Source organism: Electrophorus electricus, chromosome 8 (genome assembly GCF_041902795.1).
Source record: "Electrophorus electricus isolate QZ-2024a chromosome 8, ASM4190279v1, whole genome shotgun sequence".
NCBI classification, from domain to species: Eukaryota; Metazoa; Chordata; class Actinopteri; order Gymnotiformes; family Gymnotidae; genus Electrophorus; species Electrophorus electricus.
Window position 1 is genome coordinate 34880001 of NC_137504.1, and position 17500 is coordinate 34897500.

Consider the following 17500-nt stretch of genomic DNA (forward strand, 5'->3'; position numbering starts at 1 on the left):
CGCAGCTGATCATCGCGCGAAGAGGTCGGAGATTACGAAGGAAAAGCGCGAGCTTGTCTATACACTTGTACGAGTATGAAGACCGCAAAAGTCTTACGTAATCGCTTGATACCCAATAACGTTTATGTTCGGTGTGCGGAGTCTGTCCCAAAGCCCGTCCTTACCGTCAATCACTACGTCTGGCGGGGCGGTGTTGGGGACCCACACCGCCCCGTGAGGGTCCTCGTTGTTCCATAAGGGTAAATAATGCTTCCTGCTTCTCTGCAGCGGCAGGTCCGCCCGCGAGCTCGCGCAGGGTCCGGTGTCGTCTCGTGACCACCAGCGAAGTGAATCCAAGTCTGTGACTGAGCGCAAGACCGCCGCGTCCTCGGGGCCGCAGCGCGCGGCGTCCACGCGGACCCAGCTGTGCCCCAGCCTCCGCTCGTCGTGCACCAGCGAGAGCTGCGCGAGCAGCACGCACGCGCCGCAGCGCAGCGCGTTGGTGTGCACGTGGCGGTTCAGGTCCGGCGCGAGGCGGCACGTGACCCGCACGGCGCCGTCGGTCAGCGTCACGTCGTACTCGTAGCTGTCCTCGCGCCGCTCGTCCGCCAGGCACCTGCCCAGCGCGAGGACGGCCGCGCGAACCGGCCTGTCCAGTTTCAGCTGCAGCGTGCGGGAGGCGCGCAGTTGCTCCAGAGCGGCCTGTAGAGCGGACACCGGCGCCGCCATACAGGCACTACCCTTGTGTCTGATGCTGACAGGAATAACAGAATAACAGAGCTGCGAGAAGGCCGAACACACCAAAACAAACAACTACTACCCCCTTTGCCTTGTTTTGAATTGTGCGGAAGACTCGTCTTCTTCGCTTCTCTTCTATTACACACCTGTGTGGACTACTGCCCCCTGCAGGTGGAGGCGCAGACACGACACCTACAGAACCTACAAGAGCGATTAAAAAATATTTATACCGCATTATTCATATCGAATAGAAATATGTAAATATCACAATATACAAGCTGTTTCAGAATAGGAAACCTTTTTATTAATATCTTTTAAAACAATATTAACAATATGTTAAAGCTCATTTCAGTGGTATATATACAGAAAAACAATGCATACAACGTAATAGAGCACACCAGCACCCTGCTGAAACTAGGAACAAAGACCCTGCACTTCCCCCAATAAGACACTTCATTATTCTTTATAAAATACTTCGTTTTACTTTTTAAAATCAAACAACATATATAAATGCATTTCAAGCTATTTGACATTTTATAAAATAAACAACTATATTGTTTAAACATCTTTATACATTCTATATTACAATATATTCAGAGTGCAGTCTGCACTGTAAGAGCAAAAATATGTATTTTCCAATCACATTTACATAATCATCTAATTGTCTGACAAATATAGAGAGCAACTAGACAAAGTGCTCATCAACGCTGATAAACACAAACACACTCCACTACTGGCATACATACACAGAAGGTGTACGGGCTGACGATGGGTGATTGTCGTGAGGGTAGGGAACATGTGTCAATAAAAATCAAAGTGGGTGAAGAAAAAAAATTATTTATGGGAGAATAATGAAGCAGAAAGTGAGATAGAGGCTTTAGTTGATCAGGCTGAACAAGAAATACAAACAAACAGAAAAACAGCAAACATGCAGAAACTGAAGCACATAACACAGAAAAGAAGGAACATGGCTTCATCTGTTTGGTTACCCTCAAAGCTTCTGTTCAGTTTAAACTTAAATGACTGTTTAGAGTGTGTTTGGGCAATATGTTCTCTGAGGACATGTTTCGAGTCTGTTATCAGATCATTCACACTCTAAAATGGTCTGTGACTCAGGAAGAGAATACAAACTGCTTCCACCATTAATGAGATAATCCATTATCAACAAACCCAACTCTGAATTTATACAAAGAATGCAAGAACTTCAAAAATAGCATTAAAGGTGAACATGATCTCTGTTGATAACTTGATGACTTACCAACTTGATAACCTGCTGTTCAGCTAACGCTGTTCAATGCAGTTTGATTGGTTTGAATCAATATTATATCTAGGTAAACATAAGTGTTGAAGGGAAAAACTTACAGAACGTTTTGTAAGAGAAACCCAAGTGTGTCTGGAGTCTTGACTTACTGGTGTGTGATCACAATGCTGCCTGCAAACAAGTAATGCTGGAAAAATTACATACAAAATGTTTTTTCATTTACATAGTCCATCAGTTTAAACTATGACATCTGTTTCTCATGCAAAAACAAAATACAAAAAACCTAAAAAAGAAATTTAAAACAAATTAAAAATAGTGCAACAGTAAAAATGAAAACATTCCCATTTTTGATACTACACATCAAAACGGGGTTGGATGTCATATTCTGTATGGTTTCCAACAACTTAAATTACAGCGTTTCTTCAACTGTAGTGTTTCTTCAACAAAAAATAGGCAGAATTACACCTGGTCATATTACACCTGGCCTTTACTTACCAAAGACGCACCAAATCTCCACTACCCCAGCCTGTTAATGCTTTCTTCTCTTGTTCATTGTTCTTCTTCTTAATTTGATTATGTTAGTATTATGTTATTGTTACTGAATGATCATTGTCTGTTGTTGTTCTGATTTGATATATTTTGGCATCACTTTTGTAGAATTACATTGCAGAACACAGTCCATGTCATGTGACTCTGGCTATACTGACCATATGGGAGATGTTGGGAAAATGGGTTTAGTTTACTTGCCTTTTATTGTAACATTTGCCACTTATATTCATGCCAACGTTACCCTAACCACGCCAACGTTACACTAACCACGCCACATCAGTGGTTAAGGTACTTGACTAGTAATCAGAAGGTTGCTGGTTCAAGCCCCACCACTTCCAAATTGCCACTGTTGAACCCCTGAGCAAGACCCTTAATCCTCAATTGCTAAAGTTGTACTCACTCATAATTGTAAATTGCTTTGGATAAAAGTGTCAGCTAAATGTAAGTACAAAAAAAATAAATTAAAAAATACCCTAACCACGTTAACCTTGAAATCTGAGGATAAAATGGCAGTGATTTTCCAAAATTCTGCTGTAATACTGTTAGTTATTGTTTTCACACATATTCCGAGAAACACTGCACATCCAAGCCTAGCCTAGCAGCCTGCAGTTATGGGATCATTGTTATAACAATGCTAAAATAATACTTGGTGCTAAACTCAGTAGGCTCCAATAGGCTTACACGAGAGAAAACGGAGCTTGCTAATCATGCTAGTGTCCGTCCTGACCTCCACTGCCTGGGTGCATTTCAGTATGACACTTTTATCTGCTTGTGTGGGTATTTCTTTTGAGGGCTCAGGGTGTAGGATTCAACCCCACCTCTCCCTCAACACCTCAATTAACTGAACGATGACTGTCAAACTAAATATGAATGAAGTGTTATATGGAAAAACAGTAAGAACATTTAGAAGAAGTGGAGTTTCAGTCTTAGTTTTCAGACTGGATTTAAATGATTTGTCCTATAGAGTAGTAAAACCTCCCAAGTGTTGAGTTGAAATACTCCAAGTTTAGATAATCTAACTTTTATTTACCTGGGCAACTAAGATCATCATGCCTTTGCTTCTGCCCTACCTTCCTGTCCCAGCTACTGCTTTGTTTGTTTATATATATAATTGTTTGTTTGTTTCTGTTGGTTTGTGATGAGGGAAAACACAAGGCAAGACTGCTATAACATTACAGTCCTAGAAAAAAAGTTTAAAAAAAGAAATAAACCCTGACAAAACAAAACTTGTTACTGAAGAGAACTATACGAGCTGGTATTTTCTGAGGTTGTCTAAAGTCAGAGACTCCCTTCCTTTAACAGAGTTGAAGTCAATTCTTCTGGATGACTCTGTTCAATGTGCCATTATAATGATATCACAACAGATGAGGTTCAGCAGGGCAGTGTGCTCCCTGACCTTTGGCTCAACCAATGGGAGGAAGGCTGACTAGCTCCTCCCACATATCCTTGTGTAGTCCTGGAGGACGTAGAGTTTCATGATGAGGGCTCCACAATGTGTCTGTGTTGCTGTGGAAACAGGACTTTGGCGGTTTTGTGCTGATTAGGATTGGCAGAGAACACAGTTCTACAGTCTTCCCATCAACCCCTTCTCTTGCCTCAGAAAGAAAACGCTGCCCTCTATCTGCTGGAGGCAGGGCTACCGTGGGAGCATGTTTTGGTAGTCTGATAGGCTGCCTGACAGAGGATGGGATGGAAGCTGCTGTTGCTGCTGCTGCTGTTGTTGTGTGTATCCGACAGTGCCTTGTGGCTGGACATTAGCAGTGTGGAAGAAAGCCTGAGTAGGGCCAGTGTGGATGATGCCCTGTGTCTGAGAGAGAGTGAGAGAGAAGGATGAAAGGGAGAAAGGGATACAATGGATGAATCATTCTGGTCCGAATCACTCTTACATGAATCTTCCACGGTGAATCCTTCTCTAAGCATTGTGTGGTGTTTAGAGAATCATTTACCTGAAAGACCTGCTGAGATGGTTGAGTGTGCAGGCTGTGCTGAGTGCTCTGTGGGTGGGGTGTGTAAGTGGGTGGAGCCCGAGGAGTGATGAAACTGCTGTGGGGGATCATGATTGGTGATGTGAAAACAGGGGAGGGGACTAGCACAGCATTGCAGCTGAGCTGTTGCACTGGAAAGGAAGGAGCCATCATTTGCTGGTCCAGATATCTGCACCACACACACACACACACACACACACACACACACACACATTTCAATACGCTGGTTTTGCAAGCAACACTAGTTCAGTTACTAAAACGGGTGGTTTGGTGTTTTCAGAGTCTCAGATGGTCTCCACACACTGAAGGTCAGAGAGATACCTGCTTGATATTTGGCTGATTACTTGAAAAGTGGATTTTAATAAATTTAACTTTAACCAAATATTAAAGGAATCAAGAAGGCTCTTGAAAATAAGTGTGCTGACATCCATCAGTATCAATCTAACATTCTTACATTTACAGATTTTAGCTGATGCTTTTATCTTGTCTTGCTCAGGGTCTTGAACCCACAACCTTCTGATTACAAGTCAAGGACCTTAACCACTGAGCTACCACTGCCACTACCATTTTGTAAGAACAGGTTGCAATTGATCAAATTACACACAAACACATCTAACACACACACACTCAGTCACTCACTTGGTATGCTGGATGGTAGAACTGCCATGAGTTGTCTGTTCACTGTGGTCTGAGAGTAGCGTCTGCACTGGCTGGTTTAACAACATTCTACCAATTACAAAAGACGCACACACACACACACACACACACACACACACACACACCCACCCTTCAACACTTCATATTGCAACACTGTGTGTGCATGAAGTATGTGCTTGTGTGTGTCAGTGAAATGTGCCTCCTGTATACTGTGTTAAGTAGTCTAGGTTCCTCCTGTATACTGTGTTAAGTAGTCTGATGCACTGTGCTACTCTCAGTTACCCTGATTATGAGAGTTTCATGATTTTAATATCCACATACATAATGCCAAGGGCAATACAGCCAAAGACACTCACCCCCATCCTGCTGTTACGGACACTCACCCCCTATCCTGCTGTGTGTATAGGTGTGTATAGATACACTCTGTGCATGTAAATAACTGGATAAGATAGAATGTTCTTAAATAAGGACAAAAGAGGTTATGGTATATAGCAGCAAAGAGTACTGCCTCAAAGGTAAAACACCTAAACACCTAAACACCTAAACACCTAACCCTAAACCCAAAACCTAAACATAACCTTAATCCTAACCTTAAGACTAACCATAAACCCTAACCCTAACCCTCTAACCCCCTAACCCTAACCTTATTCCTAACCCTAACCCTCTAACCACAACTTTAATCCTAACCCTAAACCCCAACCCCCAAACCATAAACCTTAACCCCAACACTAAACCCTAACCCTCTCAAAGTTAGCACACCTCCTAAATCTAGGAGTTGAAACACAACAGCCAAACAGAAACCTTGGTATTGTCCAACATCACAACTTCACTAGTCAATCACCAAAGTAGCCTTATACCCTCCGAACAATACAGCTAGGGAGTCCAGCAGGGACCAGTACTGGAACGTCTCCGAACTGGACTTCCCCGAAGATCTTCAACAGCTCCAGGGTACTCATAACACTGCTGAAGTTCAGGTAGTAGAACACAAGTGCCTGTGTGTGTGTGTGTGTGTGTGTGTGTGTGTGTGTGTGTGTACCTTAGCTGTCCATCTGGACTGTTCTCTGCCTCAGGGTGATGGTGCGTGTGTGTGTCAGTGATGGCGCGGTATCCGTGGTTTGGAGAGAACATCATGGGGTTACTGTACAGGGGCATAGTCAGGCTGGTGTGTGTCTGCACTGGAACACTGACCGTCTGGATCGGAGCACTCAGCACCAGCTTCTGGTACACCCCCCCCCCCCCCCACACACACACACACAGCACAGTAAACACACAGACATAAATGTAAATATCTAACACATGCAAAACTGTAAATATGTATATGTGTGCAAATTTGCAAGTTCATGTATGTGTGTGTATATGTTTATGCTCATCTGTGTGTGTGAACACACCCTGATTGGCTTTGCTAAGATGCATATCTTGCTACTGGTATTTTGGAATTAGAAATGCAAGGTCTATAGGTATGTGCGTGCGTGTGTGTGTGTGTGTATGTGTGAGAGAGAGAGGGAGTTTACCTGGGTAGTGGAGCTGCTGGTCTGCTCTTGCAGCGGTGTATGTGAAGATGCTGTATGTGGTGTGCAGAATGGGGGTTTGGTGTGTGTGTGAGTGTTGTTGTGGCATATGACCCCCGACTGGCTCTGAGCTGCTGGACCTGAGGAGCCTGGAAAATCTCCATGCAGCAACATCTACACACACACACACACACACACACACACACACACACACACACACACACACACACACACACACCCTTACATATAAACATACACCCAAACACAAATATAAACACACACACACCCCCGACACATATAAACATATACCCCCACCCATATAAACACCCCCCACCCAACACACACCCACCCACCCACCCACCCCCATCCATATAAAACACACACACACACACACCCAACACATATAAACATATTCCCAAACACATATATAAACGCACACACAAACACACACAGGTGTGGAGTTTCTCTTTCATGTGGTGGAGCGCTTGTTGTTGTGTTTGGATGTGTGTGTGTATCTGTAGGTTGTGGAAGAGCTCCTGTTGCTGTGTTTGGAAGTGTGTGTGTGTGTGTGTGTGTGTGTGTGTACACCTGTAGGTTCGCGATTTGGAGCTTCTCTTTGATGTGGTGGAGCTCCTGTTGTTGTGTTTGGATGTCGGCCTGCAGAATCCGTGTCCTTTCCTCCAACTGTTCCCTTAGCTGGTGCATCACACCCAGCTGGGGCTGGACACCTCCACACACACCCTTCTGCTGCACAGAGGCCTGCAACACACACACATGCACGCACACCTATAGACCTTGCATTTCTAATTCCAAAATACTATTACCAAGATATGCATTTTAGCAAAGCCAATCAGGGTGTGTTAATGAAAGAAAAACCAACCATATCTGGGCAGGAAGGTGAAAGTGGGAGGGGCTCAGATGAGCCCTGCCTCTGAATTAGAGCCTAAACACACAAAGCTGATAATTAGGAAGTTACATAAATACATAATTACATAAATACATAGTTACATAAATACATATTACATAGTATAGAAAAATGTGTGTGTATGTGTATTTATGTGTGTGCACACACGCACATATGTGTGTATGTGTCTGTATGTATGTGTATTTGTATGAGTGTCTGTATGCATGTATGTGTATCTGAATGTGTGTGTGCATACATATATATATATATTTATTTGTGTATGTACGTGTGTGCGTTTGTACGTTTGTATGTATATATGTGTGTGTGTGTGTGTGTGATGTATGTATGTATGTATGTATGTGTGTGTGTGTATGTATACATGTGTGTGTGAACGTACCTTTGAGCCACTGTGGGACAGCCTGCTGGAACTCTCTACAGATGCTGATTGTCGCAACGATGTGCAAGTTTCTTTATATCGAACTGAAGAGGTAGCTACAGAACCAGAAGCACACACATGAATACACACATGTATACACACAAGCGTGTGTGTGTGTGTGTGTGTGACCCACATGTGGAGTCAGCACAGTGTGTAAGAATTTGCGGGGGCTGTCTGTCTGTCTATGTATGTGTGTGTGTGTGTGTGTGTGTGTGTGTGTGTGAGACCCACATGTGGAGTTAGCACAGTGTGTAAGAATTTGCGGGGGCTGTCTGTCTGTCTATGTATGTGTGTGTGTGTGTGTGTGTGTGTGTGTGTGTGTCTGTGACCCACATGCAGAGTCAGACAGCGCGGTGTGTGAGGATTTGTGGGAGCTCTGGGAGGAGGCGGAGCTGATTCTGTCCCGCGATGCATCCATAGGAGCACACATGTCCACATACACCTGCCTCTGAAAACACACACACAAACACCACACATTTAAATACTTTATTTGGAGTAACATAGAATAAAATGCTCATAACAAAATCCAAATACTTCTTCAGAGTCATTATGTAATTCAAACTCTAAAATAAAATAACACCTTAACAATACTCAACACTACTGTAATAACTCATACTGAACACTACTGTAATAATGCATACTGAATACTACTGTAATCACCGATAACGAACACTACTGCGATAACCGATGTGGAATACCTCATACTGAACACTACTGTAATAACAGATACCGAACACTACTGTAATCACCAAGGCTGAACACTAATAACAAACACTAATGTAATCATCGATACTGAACCCTAATGTAAATCACCGATACTGAACACTAATGTTATCATAGATACCGAACACTTGTAATTACCGATACTGAACACTACTATAATCACAGATACCGAACACTACTGTAATATCCGATTCTGAACAGTACTTTAATAACTAACATCGATGCCTGTCTGTTGAATTTCTACCTTCATATTCACCATCATTTAATCCTATTGAGGAATTAATTTCTTCCTGGAGATGGAAAATATAACACTACCATCCCTATGACAAAGGACCAAATTCCACACAATCACAGCATCAGACTACCAGGGATAGATCAGACATACTGGAGATTTTACCTATGCTGCATTGTCAGGGATAATATTCTTTGCGATGTTGACGAGAACATGTGTCCCAGTATCAGCGTCAGGGTAGATCAGGCACAGTAAAGTACATGGCAAACCTCTGCCTTGATTTCACTGTACATTACATTTTGTGTGAGTATGCACCTGTATTACAGTACTACAGAAATTATACAATTACTGTACTTCCGGTGAAGATGTTCTCATTCCTGCATTAACTTTGTTGTGTGTGTACTGACAGTTGAACTGTGTTTGTAGTGAGTCATGGTGGATTACAGCAAGTGTCCTTTAGCACTGTACAGCAGTGAGAAACATCTATAACACTTTAGAATTGAACACAGGTTTGATCTGCATTTTGAGACATGGTTAGCGTTTTGCATGTAAATTATGCATGAATGCCAGTATGTGTTTACTGATCAACTGATTTACTGTTTGACGGAGTTATACAGTTTTGCAGCTTTGAGAGAGGTGTTGGTGTTTCGTCAGCTGTGTTTTTGTTTCACAGGTTGTGTTGGCTGCTTAAAGAATTACATTACTCTTTTAAGAATGTGGTTAAGCACCTGAGAAAATTGTCATTATAGCAGCACTATAATCCACGCTTATTTTGTGAGCATCACCCGTTTACCAGACCGTCCTGAGCATTTGCATTTGGTGTTTTGACACTTTTTGTGATTTTGATTGTTTTTTGGCTTTTTCCTTCTGACTGTTTCCTTGCTGGTATTTGAAATACAACCAATTATAATCAATTACATTTATGGCATTTAGCAGACGCTCTTATCCAGAGTGACTTACAAAAGTGCTTTGTCATTTACTCATAGAATATATCCTGGTACAGTACAGTAGGTTAGAATTAAACATACCAATGAATTATAATACTGTAGAATACAGGGATAAATGCTGATACCTAAAAGTGCAAAATACATAAGGTCTATCTTAAACAATGATAAGTGCTATAAACAATAAGTGCTAGAGTTTGTTAAAAAGCATAAATAATGCCCTACAATAAGTACTAAATAAGTCAGTCAATAAGGGAGCAGTGTCAGTTGTCCTTTAAATATTCTGCAAATAGACGGGTCTTCAGTCTGCGTTTAAAGACTGCAAGGGACTCTGCTGTCCGAACAGCAAGTGGGAGTTGTTACAGCAATACAACCAGTTATAATGATCACTGTGAGACTGTTACAGCAATACAACCAGTTATAATGATCACTGTGAGACTGTTACAGCAATACAACCAGTTATAATGATCACTGTGAGACTGTTACAGCAATACAACCAGTTATAATGATCACTGTGAGACTGTTACAGCAATACAACCAGTTATAATGATCACTGTGAGGCTGTTAAAATATGAGACTGTTACAATATGAGACTGTCACATAAATATAACCAGTTATAATGGTCACTGTGAGACTGTTAAAATACTGTCACATAAATATAACCAGTTATAACGGTCACTGTGAGACTGTTAAAATATGAGACTGTTACAATATGAGACTGTCACATAAATATAACCAGTTATAATGATCACTGTGAGACTGTTACAATATGAGACTGTCACATAAATATAACCAGTTATAATGATCACTGTGAGACTGTTACAATATGAGACTGTCACATAAATATAACCAGTTATAACGGTCACTGTGAGACTGTTACAATATGAGACTGTTACAATATGAGACTGTCACATAAATATAACCAGTTATAACGGTCACTGTAAGACTGTTAAAATATGAGACTGTTACAATATGAGACTGTCACATAAATATAACCAGTTATAATGGTCACTGGGAGACTGTCACATAAATATAACCAGTTATAACGGTCACTGTGAGACTGTTACAATATGAGACTGTTACAATATGAGACTGTCACATAAATATAACCAGTTATAATGGTCACTGGGAGACTGTTACAATATGAGACTGTCACATAAATATAACCAGTTATAATGGTCACTGTGAGACTGTTACAATATGAGAATGTTACAATATGAGACTGTCACAAATATAACCAGTTATAACGGTCACTGTGAGACTGTTACAATATGAGACTGTTACAATATGAGACTGTCACATAAATATAACCAGTTATAACGGTCACTGTGAGACTGTTACAATATGAGACTGTCACATAAATATAACCAGTTATAATGGTCACTGTGAGACTGTTACAATATGAGACTGTTACAATATGAGACTGTCACATAAATATAACCAGTTATAATGGTCACTGTGAGACTGTCACAGCAATACAACCAGTTATAATGGTCAGTTTGAGACTGATACATTATGACAGTGATAATTATGACTGGTTGTATTGCTATGTCAACTGTTACCACCTTTACAGTTATAATAGGAACTCAACTCATCATAAATATAGCTGCGTGAATCTGACATCCATCTTACAGCTTCATAAATGTCACCACTATAAACAGATTTCATTTCATAAATTCAAATTCAAACATCTCATAACTCTTCATAATGTCAAAGCATATACTGTTTTGTGTGTGTGTGTGAGAGAGAGTGTGTGTGAGAGTGTGGTGTGTGTGTGTGAGAGAGAGAGTGTGGTGTGTGTGTGTGAGTGTGTGTGTGAGAGTGTGGTGTGTGTGTGTGGTGTGTGTGTGTGTGTGAGTGGTGTGTGTGTGTGTGTGTGTGTGTGTGTGTGTGAGAGAGAGGTGTGTGTGTGAGTGTGTGGTGTGTGTGTGTGAGAGTGTGTGTGAGAGTGTGGTGTGTGTGTGTGAGAGTGTGGTGTGTGTGTGTGAGTGTGTGTGTGAGAGTGTGGTGTGTGTGTGTGAGTGGTGTGTGTGTGTGGTGTGTGTGTGTGGTGTGTGTGTGAGAGTGTGGTGTGTGAGAGTGTGGTGTGTGTGTGAGAGTGTGGTGTGTGTGTGTGGTGTGTGTGTGAGAGTGTGGTGTGTGTGTGTGTGTGTGTGTGTGTGTGTGTGGTGTGTGAGTGTGGTGTGTGTGTGAGTGTGTGGTGTGTGTGTGTGTGTGTGTGTGTGTGTGTGGTGTGTGAGAGTGTGGTATGTGTGTGTGTGAGTGTGGTGTGTGTAGTACCTTTATGGAGGTGGTGGCAATATCAGAAGAGCTCTCCTCCAGTCCATATTCTCTCCTCTTCTCTGCCCGAACCTCAGCATAGCTAGAGAGAGAGAGAGAGAGAGGGAGAGAGAGAGAGAGAGAGAGAGAGAGAGAGGGGGAGAGAGAGAGAGAAAGTATTTTATTTCATTACATTATATGAATGAGATTTTGTTTTTAGTTCACCTCGGACATGTACACACAAAACTGTAGTAACAAAAACTGTCCACTAGATGGAATCGGAAGAACAACTGAAACTGATAAAACTAATTTATCTGACCAACCACATTTAGAGAAGCAATCTTGTATGTATGTGTGTGTGTATGTGTACACTCACGTGTGTGTGTAGTCTACATGCTTGCATTTACCTGACCACAGTGTGTGTGTATACTCTCATGCGAGTGTGTGTGTGTGTGTACACTCACGTGTGTGTGTAGTCTACATGCTTGCATTTACCTGACCACAGTGTGTGTGTATACTCTCATGCGAGTGTGTGTGTGTGTGTACACTCACGTGTGTGTGTAGTCTACATGCTTGCATTTACCTGACCACAGTGTGTGTGTATACTCTCATGCGAGTGTGTGTATGTGTACACTCACGTGTGTGTGTAGTCTACATGCTTGCATTTACCTGACCACAGTGTGTGTGCAGACGATGAACTCTGGTTTGGAGTTCCACTGGTGGTAGGTGATGTAGTAGTGTGTCTGAAGCCAAATCCACTGCTGTCCTTTAGTTAGAAAGCGATAGTAACACGACTTCCCCTTCCCACACTGCATCACTGCAGAGTGTACACACACACACACACACACACACACACACACACACACACACACACACACACACACACACACACACACACAGACCTATTTCTGTCTGAATTGGTTGCCCAAGAGACAGAAGATCAAACAGGGGATTGAGAATGTGTATATTTAAAACATTACAGACCCTAGAACTCAACCCTTAAAAAGTGGCCTTAGTCATCTGGTTCAGAGACGCACTATTTCTGTAACCGATATTAACAAACACCAGCCTCCGAGTTGCTCTGCTGTACCGCTAAAACAGGAACCAGATTATAACACAAAGTAAAAACAACTATTTAGAATATTGGGACCATTAGAGTCCCATTGGATTTTATGCAGTGAGTGGGAACTAGCTGAATATCCACCACCACACCAGTTTACCTACACTTCACCTATCTTATCTGATGGATGGGAGGGATTAAAGAGACTCTCACTATCTGGGGATGGGAGAGATTAAAGAGACTCTCACTATCTGGGGATGGGAGGGATTAAAGAGACTCTCACTAACTAGGGGATGGGAGGAATTAAAGAGACTCTCACTAACTAGGGGATGGGAGGAATTAAAGAGACTCTCACTATCTGGGGATGGGAGGGATTAGAGAGACTCTCACTAACTAGGGGATGGGAGGGATTAAAGAGACTCTCACTAACTGGGGGATGGGAGGGATTAAAGAGACTCTCACTAACTGGGGGATGGGAGGGATTAAAGAGACTCTCACTATCTGGGGATGGGAGGGATTAAAGAGACTCTCACTAACTGGGGGATGGGAGGGATTAAAGAGACTCTCACTAACTAGGGGAAGGGAGGGATTAAAGAGACTCTCACTATCTGGGGATGGGAGGGATTAAAGAGACTCTCACTATCTGGGGATGGGAGGGATTAAAGAGACTCTCACTATCTGGGGATGGGAGGGATTAAAGAGACTCTCACTAACTAGGGGATGGGAGGAATTAAAGAGACTCTCACTAACTGGGGGATGGGAGGGATTAAAGAGACTCTCACTAACTGGGGGATGGGAGGGATTAAAGAGACTCTCACTATCTGGGGATGGGAGGGATTAAAGAGACTCTCACTAACTGGGGGATGGGAGGGATTAAAGAGACTCTCACTAACTAGGGGAAGGGAGGGATTAAAGAGACTCTCACTATCTGGGGATGGGAGGGATTAAAGAGACTCTCACTATCTGGGGATGGGAGGGATTAAAGAGACTCTCACTATCTGGGGATGGGAGGGATTAAAGAGACTCTCACTAACTAGGGGAAGGGAGGGATTAAAGAGACTCTCACTATCTGGGGATGGGAGGGATTAAAGAGACTCTCACTATCTGGGGATGGGAGGGATTAAAGAGACTCTCACTATCTGGGGATGGGAGAGATTAAAGAGACTCTCACTATCTGGGGATGGGAGGGATTAAAGAGACTCTCACTATCTGGGGATGGGAGGGATTAAAGAGACTCTCACTATCTGGGGATGGGAGGGATTAAAGAGACTCTCACTAACTAGGGGAAGGGAGGGATTAAAGAGACTCTCACTAACTGGGGATGGGAGGGATTAAAGAGACTCTCACTAACTGGGAGATGGGAGGGCTTAAAGAGACTCTCACTATCTGGGGATGGGAGGGCTTAAAGAGACTCTCACTATCTGGGGATGGGAGGGATTAAAGAGGGACTCACGCTGTTTGTGGCACTGGGCAATAAGCTCCAGATCATCCACATGGTAATAATCATAGCCTGATGTCCCCAACACTTCAAAGGGCAGGTAGCCAATGATGGGAGACGCTCTGGAACACACAGACCAATCAGACTAGAAAGATACAGTGGCAACGTCCAATAATAAGGTTATGTTAACAGTCTAGAGGACATTTAATGACAGAACCAACATACACCCACAAATACATAAAGTCCTGGGGGGAGGGCAGCAGGTTGGGAGTGAGTGTGTGTCTGTGTGTGGGGGCAAATTGGGTGTGTGCTGGAATGTTTGTTGTGTGTGTAGGCATGTATGGGGGGGGGGGGGTGCGCACGCACGTGTGTGTGTGTGTGTGTGGGTCAGTACAGACAGTGTGTGGTCAGGCAGTACTGATTCCTGAGTCAAGAACTGTTTGAAACTCACCTGTGATCTAAGAAAAGGAATTTCCACTCCAGACTGTGTCTTGATGTAAATTCATCACATGGGTCTTCAACGTTACACAAGTCCTGTTACACAGATACATACACACACACACGCATATTACAGTGTTGTGTGAACATGTGTTTACATTGTACGTGTGTGTGCTGAGTGGTCAAACACTAGGCCAGATTTATCGTGACATTAACAGAAAACAGCACCACAGTACTGATCATTGATAAATGTGGATTCCTGGCACATTTTACTGCTTGCGTGATGCTAAACCCTATAACCCTAACCCTAAATCCCTAACCCAAACCCTATAACCCTAACCCTAAATCCCTAACCCAAACACTATAACCCGAACCCTAAATCCCTAACCCAAACACTATAACCCTAACCCTAAATCCCTAACCCAAACCCTATAACCCTAACCCTAAATCCCTAACCCAAACCCTATAACCCTAACCCTAAATCCCTAACCCAAACCCTATAACCCTAACCCTAAATCCCTAACCCAAACCCTATAACCCTAACCCTAAATCCCTAACCCAAACACTATAACCCTAACCCTATGGTGCTACAGAATGCAGCAAAACCTACCCGATATAAACCATAACCAGATACACACACACACACACACCATAACCAGATACACACACATACACACACACCATAACCAGATACACACACATACACACACACCATAACCAGATACACACACATACACACACACCATAACCAGATACACACACACACACACACACACACACACACACACACACACACACACACACACACACACACACCATAACCAGATACACACACACACACACACACCCCATAACCCCCCCCACACACACACCATAACCAGATACAGATACACACACACACACACACACACACACACACACACCCCATAACCCCCCCCACACACACACCATAACCAGATACAGATACACACACACACACACACACACACACACACACACACACACACACACACACACACACACCATAACCAGATACACACACACCATAACCAGACACACACACACACACACCATAACCAGACACACACACACATCATAACCAGATACACACACACACACCATAACCAGACACACACACACATCATAACCAGATACACACACACCATAACCAGATACACACACACACACCCCATAACCCCCCCCACACACACACACCATAACCAGATACAGATACACACACACACACACACACACACACACCATAACCAGATACACACACACCATATCCAGATACACACACACACACACACACACCATAACCAGACACACACACACACACACACACACACACCATAACCAGACACACACACACACACATCATAACCAGATACACACACACACACACACACACACACACACACACACCATAACCAGACACACACACACCATAACCAGACACACACACACCATAACCAGATACACACACACCATAACCAGATACACACACACACACACACACACACACACACACACACACACACACACACACCGATATACACCATAACCAGATACACACACAGATATAAACCATAACCAAATATACACACACACACACACACACACACCATAACCAGATACACACACACACAGAGATATAAACCATAACCAGATACACACACACACACACACACACACACACACACCATAACCAGACACACACAAACACACAACCAGATACACACACACACACACACACCATAACCAGACACACACACACACACACCATAACCAGACACACACACACACACACCATAACCAGACACACACACACACACACACACACACACCATAACCAGACACACACACACACACACACACACACACCATAACCAGACACACACACACACACACACACCATAACCAGACACACACACACACACACACACCATAACCAGACACACACACACACACACACAACCATAACCAGATACACACACATACACACACACACCATAACCAGATACACACACATACACACACACCATAACCAGATACACACACATACACACACACCATAACCAGATACACACACACACACCCCCCATAACCCCCCCCCACACACACCATAACCAGATACAGATACACACACACACACACACACACACCATAACCAGATACACACACACCATAACCAGACACACACACACACACACACACACACACCATAACCAGACACACACACACATCATAACCAGATACACACACACACACCATAACCAGACACACACACATCATAACCAGATACACACACCATAACCAGATACACACACACACACCCCATAACCCCCCACACACACACACCATAACCAGATACAGATACAGATACACA

At 43.1% G+C, this 17500-nt stretch overlaps 2 protein-coding genes across 9 annotated transcripts in view; both read right to left on the reverse strand.

Moving 5' to 3' along the window:
• The window catches only part of radx (RPA1 related single stranded DNA binding protein), a 6865-nt gene extending 6026 nt beyond the window's left edge, over window positions 1–839 (reverse strand). Inside the window, exons 1-2 of one of the 2 annotated variants that reach the window (XM_081718791.1) lie at window positions 165–839; window positions 1–5 (exon numbers count right to left, since the gene is read on the reverse strand). The exon at window positions 1–5 is cut by the window's left edge and continues 165 nt beyond it. In XM_081718791.1, coding sequence (XP_081574917.1) covers window positions 1–5; window positions 165–708 — 549 coding nt within the window. In that variant the 5' untranslated portion in view covers window positions 709–839. The remainder of the gene's footprint in view (window positions 6–164) is intronic. The other variant, XM_035526742.2, reaches the window with a different exon arrangement.
• A 159-nt stretch (window positions 840–998) lies between these two features.
• npas2 (neuronal PAS domain protein 2) overlaps window positions 999–17500 on the reverse strand; it is a 55119-nt gene continuing 38617 nt past the window's right edge. For 6 of the 7 annotated variants that reach the window (XM_035527593.2, XM_081718793.1, XM_081718794.1 and 3 more), the window contains 13 exons: window positions 15125–15207; window positions 14689–14795; window positions 12845–12992; window positions 12197–12278; window positions 8351–8465; window positions 7979–8073; window positions 7558–7620; window positions 7266–7436; window positions 6681–6851; window positions 6206–6387; window positions 5152–5238; window positions 4474–4681; window positions 999–4334 (listed from right to left, as the gene is read on the reverse strand). In XM_035527593.2, coding sequence (XP_035383486.1) covers window positions 4164–4334; window positions 4474–4681; window positions 5152–5238; window positions 6206–6387; window positions 6681–6851; window positions 7266–7436; window positions 7558–7620; window positions 7979–8073; window positions 8351–8465; window positions 12197–12278; window positions 12845–12992; window positions 14689–14795; window positions 15125–15207 — 1683 coding nt within the window. In that variant the 3' untranslated portion in view covers window positions 999–4163. The remainder of the gene's footprint in view (window positions 4335–4473; window positions 4682–5151; window positions 5239–6205; window positions 6388–6680; window positions 6852–7265; window positions 7437–7557; window positions 7621–7978; window positions 8074–8350; window positions 8466–12196; window positions 12279–12844; window positions 12993–14688; window positions 14796–15124; window positions 15208–17500) is intronic. The other variant, XM_081718795.1, reaches the window with a different exon arrangement.